The 9,958-nt window shown below is 55.7% G+C and overlaps 1 protein-coding gene and 1 long non-coding RNA gene across 7 annotated transcripts in view; one reads left to right on the forward strand and one right to left on the reverse strand.

Annotated features, from left to right (window-relative positions):
• DVL3 (dishevelled segment polarity protein 3) overlaps positions 1-7,596 on the reverse strand; it is a 29,609-nt gene extending 22,013 nt beyond the window's left edge. For 2 of the 6 annotated variants that reach the window (XM_068692949.1, XM_068692946.1), the window contains exon 1: positions 7,209-7,596. In XM_068692949.1, coding sequence (XP_068549050.1) covers positions 7,209-7,375 — 167 coding nt within the window. In that variant the 5' untranslated portion in view covers positions 7,376-7,596. The remainder of the gene's footprint in view (positions 1-7,208) is intronic. The other 4 variants (XM_068692950.1, XM_068692947.1, XM_068692951.1 and 1 more) reach the window with 2 other exon arrangements.
• A 107-nt stretch (positions 7,597-7,703) lies between these two features.
• LOC137860968 (uncharacterized) lies at positions 7,704-8,353 on the forward strand. The gene is made up of 2 exons (XR_011099291.1): positions 7,704-7,962; positions 8,083-8,353. It is a non-coding gene; the product is annotated as an uncharacterized lncRNA (long non-coding RNA).
• Positions 8,354-9,958: the final 1,605 nt, after the last annotated feature.

Here is a 9,958-nt window from a genome sequence, read left to right on the forward strand (position 1 = left end):
CAGCTCTGTGGAGACTCACGAGCCAAAAACTCCATGTTCTCCTAGGCCACTATGGAATTATATAAAAAAACATACAAAATTACAACGATTAGATTAATTGCTGTATTTGTACCTCACTTCAGTGACTCCCCAAAAGCTTTCACGAAAGGATTTGGTTCAAAAATTCCCCGAGGCGGCCAGCAGCAGGACGAAGCTTTCCCTCACTCACCGAGCTGGCCCAGGGGCCCTGCAGCAACACAGCCACGTGGTGCCACATCCCCCTTGTGCAAAACCTCCAGCCAGCCAGCGCAGGTCAGAAGGGCAGGCTCCAAATAACAAACAGGGGATGGACGGAGGAGGAAATCAATGGGAAACACCAAAAACACACAGCCACGGCCGCTGCCTCGTCGGATGCGCACCGCGATGCGAAGCTGGTGTGACAACATGAAGGCAATTTCCTGCAGGCACGGCCTGTGCTGCGTTCTGCAGGCCCAGCTTTCCTTCTCGGGCTTTTACACGGATCAAATATCCCAAACCACAACATTGTTCTATCTATTTGGATGCAGTCAAGGGTGGAGGAGCAGCAGTTCAGCACAGCAGAGACCCTCGGCTCAGAGCAGCTCAGCAACCGCCGTGCGGACACGGGAGAGGCTTCCCACTCCTTCCAGCACAAGGAGGCTCAAAAAGGACTCGAGGAATTTTAACTATGCTCCCTACACCTCCCCAGACACAGCCTCCAGGTCAGGACGGAGGGCTGGATGCCCACCGAAAGGACTGAAGCCAAACACATCATGCAGCTAATGGGGAACACCCGTTTTCTCTGCTTATTCTCACAGTGCCCTTCTGCCCCGAGCGTCCCCAAGCTCACCGTGGTGGTAAGATCTGGACATAGAAAGGACTCAGAGCGCTCAGCCTCCATCCCTGTACACCACCACCTTCCTTCAGAGTCCAACACTGGCCACTTTGTCCCCAGGTGCTGGTCCTGCTCTCACCCACAGCCACCAGTGAAGCGAGGTGAGTTCTGGTGCTGCCACCGGGAAGCTCCAGCACCCGCTGTGCGGGCAGATTCTAGAAGAAATCCTTAAATCTGCACTTGGGTGGGAACTGGAAGACTGGGCAGTGGCCTCCTCCATCATCAACAGCTCCTGTGACAGCGACCAACACACAAGCCAAGCCCCCAAGGTGGTTTCTGAGCCATTTTTAATGGTGCTTGACCTGATGTCAGAGACCGAACTCTGTGTGCCCAGCTGTGGGGCAGACATCCAGGGCACACAGCCTCACTTCACGACAACGCTTACGACATCAAGGTAGGTTTCTGTTCTGTGCAGGAATTCAAAACAGAGCCCTTCAAATGGTTTCAACACACAGAACTACACCAAAACAGCTTCGCTCTCACAGATGGGCAAAGGTTTCTTGACCTTTTTGCTTCTCCAGAGACAACAAGAGTGGATAAAATTAAGAAACGTTCCCATCAAAAACATAATTGAAAACAATACCTCTCCAAGAAAAATGCTGGCTTCGACACGACACCATATTTCGGGAGAAAATTCTGACCAGCTCTAGCTGCAAACAAGTTCAATAGCTGTTGTAGAGCTTCATTGTTTGCATAGTACAGACAAGGCCCCAGGGCAGTTGGTCCGCGGCCCAATTTGGCTAACTTGGCTTTCAGAACGCCACCCCTGGGCAAAGAAACCAGGCTCTGACTGCCATCAGACTGCCATCACCCAACACTGCCACCAGCCAGCGTGGCCTTGGCGAGCACGGTGCCGACCACAGCAGACAAAGCCGGGCACCTACGGGGCCGTGACGGCCGGCTCCGAACAGCAGGGCTCCCGGCACAGCCTGGGGAAGGAGCAAACGCCACCACCAAACCTTCCCCACGTGCACCCCAGCCCTGGCACCGCCGCAGGCCACCGCCACCACGCCTGGGGACACTCTCCAGCAGCAGCTATGACCAGGAGCAGCTCCGGCACCAGCGGGACACCCCAGGCACGGGCAGTGTCCCGGGCACGTCCCCGCTCTGGGGCATTTATCCTCTGGGGCAGGGCAAAGGAAGGACGTGGTGCTGCGGTCTCGCGTGTGGCTGAGTGGGACCAAGCTTCTGGTCAGTTTGCCAGGTGACATTTCCATCTGAGGAGGGAAACGTACATGGTAGAGCCCACCTCATTTCGCAAGGCAAGCCACTTCGGGCACAGAGCTGAAAGCTGGACCTGTTTCTCTTTTCCAGAAACGGAGAAGGAGCAGCATGCACGGCCACCACGGGTTCAGGAGCATGGATCTCCACCTCCCTCAGCTCTTCTCGCCTCTCCAGCATCAATTTGGGGAACCCCTCGAGACCTAGCAGGCCTCCCTGCACCCCAGGGATGAGCTATCTGCTGGCCTTCTGGCCCAGAGCTGAAGAGAAGTGACGGCCACCTCGCAGCGGGGCTGGTGCTGTCAGACAGAGGCAGGAAAAGGGAGTGGGCATACAGAGGACTCGCACGGTTTTGGAGGAGCTTCAGCTCACAGCCTCAGCACAGACTTCTTGCCAACCTCTCCCTGCGTGACATCCATGATGACATGGAAGCGCTCTCCGCTGGGAGCATGGCACAAGCAAAGGTCTTCTGCAGACAGCAAAGTTTCCAGTTCAAAATTAAAAGAAGAAAACAAAAAAGGCAAAATAAATCCCCCCTCAGCTCCTGCTACAAAAAGCTGGCAGGGAAGGCAGGGGCACCAGGCCAGCAGCTCACCACTGCTGCAGGACTGACACCGCTTATTAGGCTTAGGATCCCCTCCCCAGCTCCAAAACGCTTTAAGCCAGAAGGACAGTCACTGCTGGCATCGATTTCAAAAAGATCCTGCAATAAAAATAAATCACTCGGCCTTTCAGCGAGCGTCACCGCGCTTCCCAGCGCACATGTGCAGGAGATGAGGTCGCCAAATACCAACGGCATCTGACCCCTGCCCTGGGAACTGCAGCAGGGCCCGCTTTGTTCTGCCTCCAGAGCATCGCCCTAATCACCACCTCGCACCCGCCTTTGGAGAGCAGGTGATAATTAAGCAGGTCTGGATGAGACACCGGGCTAATGATTAGTTCGATACCAATTTTCGCTTGACAGCTGAGACCTAGGGAGCGCTCACCACAGCTCTGAAGTTGTGATTGTAGTCAGCATCCCACCACTGCAGCCCAAGACTCCAGTGTCCTTCCAAATGCAGGACGAGGAGGTGAGGTGAGGGAGGGAGGTCCCCTTGCAGGAGAAACGTCCCTTGCTGCTCCCTCCTGCCTGGAAGAGGTCTGAGGGAAGTGGAGATGAGCGAAACGATCACAAGAGATGCTTCACCCAAGCGCTTTGTCCACACGCTGAAGAAATTCAGGCTTACAGGCACTCCAAGGTTTGTGGCAAGACAGGGAGCAAGAACTTCACGCCAGGTGCTAGGGACTTACAAATTGCACTCATTTAACTGAAACTGCTTTGAAAAGTTTTACTTAAACGTCAGCAAGCCCCTGTGGGAACACCTTGATCAACAGCAACGAGTAGCATCAATTGCAAGTAAAAAATGGAGCTAAAAGAAACCACAGGTCAAGTGATGGACGTCCTCAGAGCTGCACCAGCCACACGGGCAGATGAGAAGCCAGCAGTTAGCTGGGGGAAGCACGCACACAAAGATCTGCCCCGGGGAAAGATGTGCTGCGCAGAGAAAGTGACCTTTCTTGTGGGGGACAGGGGCTGGAGGGACGCTTACAGATCTCTGAAGCCCAATTCCCAACAAACCACACACTACCACGACCCGTCAGCGTGGCTGTTCCCTTCCTGACTGCACAAGTCCCCAGGAGATCTAACACCTTGGAGATCAGAGCGCTGCTATGGAGCTGCGGCACTCAGACCCACACCGTCACCTGCTCACAAAGCTCACAAGCGCACAGGATGAGGCACAGGAGCTCTGTTAAAATTTCCATTGCACAGATTAGGAACAAAAACAGGCAAGAATTAAAAAGCTTGCCCAAAGCTCCCCGAAAAGCCCGCGGGTGGCTTGGTGGGGAACACGGATCTCGCAAGTAGTCAGAGCACCGCACAGATTTTACCTGGAAAACGTTGGCTAAAAGGATTCCAGCTGCATACAAAAACCTTCTCTCTCCAACGTTAGCAGCCGAAGGACATCTCCACGCTTCCCAGTGAAGCAACATCCACAGAAAGCTGCTTCAGGTCCAAGAGGACCTGAAGTCCCCGCTCCACACAGCCGGGCACAGGCTGGATCCTCCGACTGTTTGCTGAGGCAGAGAAACGCTGCGGCTCTCCTGCTGCTCTCATCTCCTCTCCCCACCACCAGGTAGGTTAATTCTTCTCATTTATCCTCCTTCTTGCCTAGCTGTGGCACCATTCTGGTGTCCCCGTGATTTGGGGCCAAGCACTTTGACCAGGATTAGCTCCTGGCGTAGCCTGACAGCCCCACAGCCACCCTGGGGAGCCTCAGTTCACATTTCCAAGGAGATGTAAACACTGAAGCTGCTCCATCACCGCCCTGATTCTCAGAGCAAACAAATATTAACAAGATAAACAAAAGAATGAAAAATCCCACACACCGAGACCGCGGCTGTGATACTGCCCTGGGGATGGGGTGAGCTGAAGGGAACGCCTGGCTGGAGATGCACAGCCTGGAAAGAGGAGGAAGAGGGAGAAACCAAATCGACCTGGGCAGCAGAAGTGAGAAGCAACGCTGGGTCGCAGGGAGAACTTCGCCTCGTGCCACAGGGACCCCACAAAAGCTCCGAGCACTACAGAAATGCGCAAGCCAAAGGATCTACAATGTTTTTGTAGGATCTTGCCCCCTCGCTGATCAGCTGCCTGACACAGAGGGCACCTCGAGGAGAGGGGGCCAGAGGGATAAATGCCCAAACACACACCGCCCTTCCCTGGCTGAACACAGCCAGCATTAATCTTGCTGCTTTTCACTAATCGCTCATAAATTTACAGGCTTTTAGCAAGCAGCTGAGGTGCCTCCTGCCCTCCCATCCCCGCGTCTCCCCGCAGACCGACTGATTGCTTTCTCCTGGACACCAATTACCGGGGAGCCTGAAATATTTCAAGTGCTGCCTGGGGCTGCGGGGCTTCTCGGAGACAATGCGGCAGCTGGACTGGTCTGGCCGTTTCCCTGCGAGCTCCAGCCAAGCACCAATCCTTTCCTCAGCAATCCGGGCAGGAGCAGAGACCCAAACACCTCCTTCTTGATGGGGCATCCTGGGCACCCCGCCACGAGGGCCCTTTTCCACGTGAGGCCTCGGCACGTGCTGCCCAAACCATGCAGTTCACCCCGCAGGACCTCACTGAGGGATGGGCAGCTCACACACAGCCTCCACACAGCCCAAAAAGACCTCTGCAGCTGCTGGGCTGCACACAGCTTCCCTTCCAGAGGGCATTTCTTCCCCTAGGAGTTAGCTTTGTCCCAGCCAACTCTCCCCTCCTGCATTTCCAACACATCTAACCTCGCTGGGTCTTCCTGAGCGATCTTCCCTCTCCCTGCTAGGATCCACAAGAACTCCCTACGCCGCTTGATCTTCAAGTTTCATTAATCTACCATCTGCCTCCTCTCACGGAGCCTTCAAGAAACAGAGGATGAAAAGGCACAAGACAGAACTTTGCTGCCACCAGACCCCTCTTCGCGGCTCGAGACGCTGCTATTTATTACCAAACTTTGTTTATAGTTCTGCAGACGCTCTCCCACCCACATGGCAATGTTTCATTCAAGACAAGCTTGAATTCCCTTCAAGAACAACATTTCAAAGGATCCCAAGGCATTTGTTTACAAACAGCACGCACGGAGAATTTGCTTCTCCCACCAATGAAACTCGGTCCCCTCCGCGCCGGGGAGAGGCAGCTGTTTCGTAGCACCCAACGCTGCTCAACAGCTGAGGGACAGGAAACCATCCGCCGACAACTGATCCCGCGGGGGAAACGGATGGAAAACGAGGGCCGAGGGCTCCTCTCGGCCTGGAGAGCACGGGGAAGCTGTTGAGCGCTCTCCAGCCCTCCGCTGGGTCAGGAGGAATTTCGGGAGGCTGAGCATCCCAGACTGCGGTCGAAGGAGCGACTCCAAATTTCAAGCCTCATCTGAAAAGCTGGCACCTCCCGAGCTAACGGGAACCTGGGCACCGGGATCGCTGGGCTGCAGAGGGGAGAGCACCCCCTGCTGAGGCAGCCACACGGGTTTCCATCCAAGCCCCGAACAGGCCCAGCCCTGTTTAACTTACGGTACGAGCCAAGCTCGCAGCCTAGGGAGGTATTTGGCGCAACGAGAAGACACTAGGAAGGCTATAAAACTGAAAGCCTTTTGCAGCCCCAGCCTCCATCCGCAAGACCGAGGGTAAACACTAAATCTTCAGAGGGGAGGGGGGGGAAAAAAAAAAATGGAAAGGAAGGCGCTCACGCAACCCGCTGCAATCCCACTAGGAATGGGAAAGGGTCACGCTGCGGGAGCCAAGGGAGGCTGCCTTCCCAGGACGGGGCTGTGCAAAAAAAAAAACCCAGAGGAGAGTCAGCTGTGGGAAGACCTCGGGCAAAACAAAGGGTCTCGGGAGCTGGCTTCACGTGACGCTCGCTCCCCGGAGCGGTCGGGGACTTTACAAAGGTGGGAGCCAACGGAGGCCCCGCGTAAAGCTGGCGCGAGGCACAGCAGGGCCCGCCTCACCTCCGCACGCGATGGAAGGAGCCCAGGATGGTCACAAAAGGAGCGATGGGAGAGGATGGGGGCTGCTGGGGGGCTGCCCCAGGGTCCGAGCGGGGGGCTTCTCGCCCCGTGCTTGGGGCCGGGAGGAGAAAGCCGGCCCCGTTTCCCCCGCTCCTCCCAAGGAGATGGGGAGAGGGGACGCTGCCAAAATGGATGGCGCTCCCCAAAATGGATGGTGGGAGAGCACAGCTGCCCCCAGCCCCCCTCCCGGGCAGGGAACGTGGCCCTGAGCCCTGGAGGAGATGCAAGGCCCCCTAAAACACAATAGGGGGGCGATGACACCGGGGGGGACACAGAACCGGGGGGAGCCCCATGCAGGCAGCGGGGGGCACGGTGGGGACCCCTCCCTATGGTGGGGGGGGGGGCGGCCAGCCCCAAAAGGGGGTGCTGGGGAGGGAGGGGAGGGCACCACCCCCAGCCTCCATCCTTTAGGGGAGGGGTCCCCAAAACCGAAGGGGGTGCCCCAAACCGGGGGAGGTGCCCCAAAGCGAGGGGGGGGTGCCCCAAAGAGGGGGGTGGGGGCTCACCCGAAGTCGTCGTCCATGGACTTGAAGTAGAACTTGTAGTTGGGCCGGTTGAGGAGCCCCTTGAAGTCGCCCAGCGTGACGCGCTCGGCGGGGATGGGCAGCTTCACCAGGTACGGCGTCTCCTGCTCGTCCAGGTGGTAGATGATCTTCGTCTCGGCCGCCGCCATGGCGCCCCTGCCCCTCCTCCTCCTCCTCCTCCTCCTCCTCCTCCTCCTCCTCCTCCTCCTCCTCCTCCTCCGCCTTCCTCCCGCGACCCCCGGCTTCCTCCTCCTCCTTCCTCCTCCTCCTCTTCCTCCTCCTCCTCCTCAGCCCCCTCTCGCCCCTCGCCCCCTCTCCCGGCGCCCTCTCCCCCGGCTGTGCGGGTCCCAGCGCCGCCCGCCCGCACGGCGCAGGCTCGGGGCTCCTCCGGCTCCTCCCCTGCCCGCCCGCCCCGGCCCCGCCGGAACCGGAACCGGCGGAACCCCTCCCCAAATCCCCCCCCCAAACCCCCTTCACAGGACCGGGCTCAGGGACCCCCCCCCTCGGCCTTTGTCGCAGCTCCGCAGCCCCTCGTGGCGCTACGTGGCCCTCAGGGCAGGGCACGGGGTGGTTCTGCGCTGCCCCCCCCCCTGCACAGACCCCTTGAGCACCTCACACATCGCCCTGTGCAGCTTGAACCTGGCACTGCTCCCCTACAATCCCCTCATCACCACCCCACAGCCTTCCCCGGTGCTCAGGGCCATTTTGAGTGCCCCCAGCCCCGTTCCCTCACATGGTAGCATCACCACTCATCGCCACCGTTGCCCTCTGTGGCATCCTTTCCACATCTTTCCTTCATCGACCATGCACACATCGGCTCCAAAAGTCTCTCATTTCCATCCTTTTCTCCCCACAGACCCTATTTCAGCCATCAGCACCATGACCCCAGCCAGCTGGAGCTCTCTTCTCCACTACTGCCACCCCGCCGGCACCCAAGGGGCACCAAGGAACTGTCTCCATCAGCAGGGGCCTGGAGCTGTGGCTGAGAGCAAAGCTGGAGCCTGCAGAGCTTGGGGAACGCTCACCACACCAGGAAAGACATTAAGAGCCTTGTCCTGGCCTGGATGAGAAGGAACACACACAAAAAAACATGCCATGGGATCACAGGGAGCATGAGGCTAGATTGCCAGTCCCCCTGGGATTGCCATGGGAGGAAGAGCCAGAGAGCTTGCAGGGAACAGCACCAAGCTCCAAAGGCTGGCAGGCAGGTATGAGGCTGTAAATAACCTCCTCGTGAGTCCTGTAGGTGTTCCTAGCAGTTATCTGGGCAGCACTGCTAGGCTGGGTTAAGAATCCCACATTACATTGAAAAATACACACTCAAGAAGACCTCAGGTAAATCGTAAGAAGCGTAAGGCTCTCCCGTGTTTCCACAAGAATTACAGTGTTCCTCTAGCAGGGCCAGGGCCACTCTCTTGTCCTCGTTCCCACCTCCTGACCACAGCTGCGGCTTCACCCCAGAACCTGCATCATACTCAGTAGCCACCTTTGTTACCGAAAGTGCCAGTTTGTGAAGTGTGAGCTCCCAGGGGACCGCAAGCAACCACAAGGTAAGAGAGGTGTCACACACCCACGGGATGGTGCAAACCAAATCTCATTGTTACAACCTTTAGAAACAGGCTCAAAACCCTTTAAAACAGGCCAAGTGATTGAATAGGCTCAACCGATAGATTGATTTAACTGCTCCCAGGAGTCTTGTGAAGTGTGACTCACTGCTAATGAATGGGGGTTAAGACCACAGAGCCAAAGGAATTATCAGTAAGGGATAGTGCTGAGAAGTCCAGGTCCAGAAGGAAGAGTTTCTGAACATCCTGTTGGTTTGCGTCTAGATTTAAATATTACAGCAGCGATAGCACTGCTGCTCCTTGCAGAGTAAACAGGCTCCAGGCGTTTTAGTGCATCCGTGAGACTTGCTCAGAACAGCCCCAAGCAGATGTAGGTGTACTTGAGTTCCATCACTTATGTCTCTAAGCAACAAAAACCCTACTTTTTCTAAAAGGCACACTATTGTTAGCTGCAGTTACAGGCTTGACATGAGGAACGCCACGTGAAACTCATCAATCCATCCACATTAGATGGGCAGTCAGACCAGATGAGTGCTACAGCCTTAGAAAAAAAAAATCTACTTACTGCTTACATTGCTAAAAAGGCAAATAACAATGACTGCGCAGTCAAGGTTGCTTTCAAAGGTGTTTCTAGTCGTCCAACCAAACACAAGGCTTGATGGAAAGCACCAGAAACCATCAAGCTGACCCTATGCTTAAACAATTCAATTAATGCTCCTTTAAAATGTATACGCTTGTCTGCCCCTAAGAACGCTGCACTATGCCAGAACTCCACCCTGGAGAATATCAAGGGCTGTTCTATCAAGTTCTACTTTGACCATCTCCTTTTTGCTATTCTGTTATCAGCACCTTAAGACAGCCCACCACACACACCACCAAGGCCTAAAGGGTAGGGATATTGGATCACAGAGCAACATTCCCCCTTTGATCTTTGCCCCTGAGTAGGACAGCGGCTCACACCAAGAAAAAATTGACTACTATGGAGCAAAGAAGTGAGGAATGTGGAAAAAACAAAAGTGGAATTGTTACTTGGCAAAAAAAAAAAAAAAAAAAAGAATAAAAAACCTGTAGCAAGAACTAGGCATTTACGGAACTACATGTTAGACCTATTTTTAAACCACCTTCACATTGTAAAAGGGAAGAAAACCTTCAGATGTCCAAGGAGGC

This window comes from Anas acuta, chromosome 9, assembly GCF_963932015.1.
Source record: "Anas acuta chromosome 9, bAnaAcu1.1, whole genome shotgun sequence".
Taxonomy (NCBI): domain Eukaryota; kingdom Metazoa; phylum Chordata; class Aves; order Anseriformes; family Anatidae; genus Anas; species Anas acuta.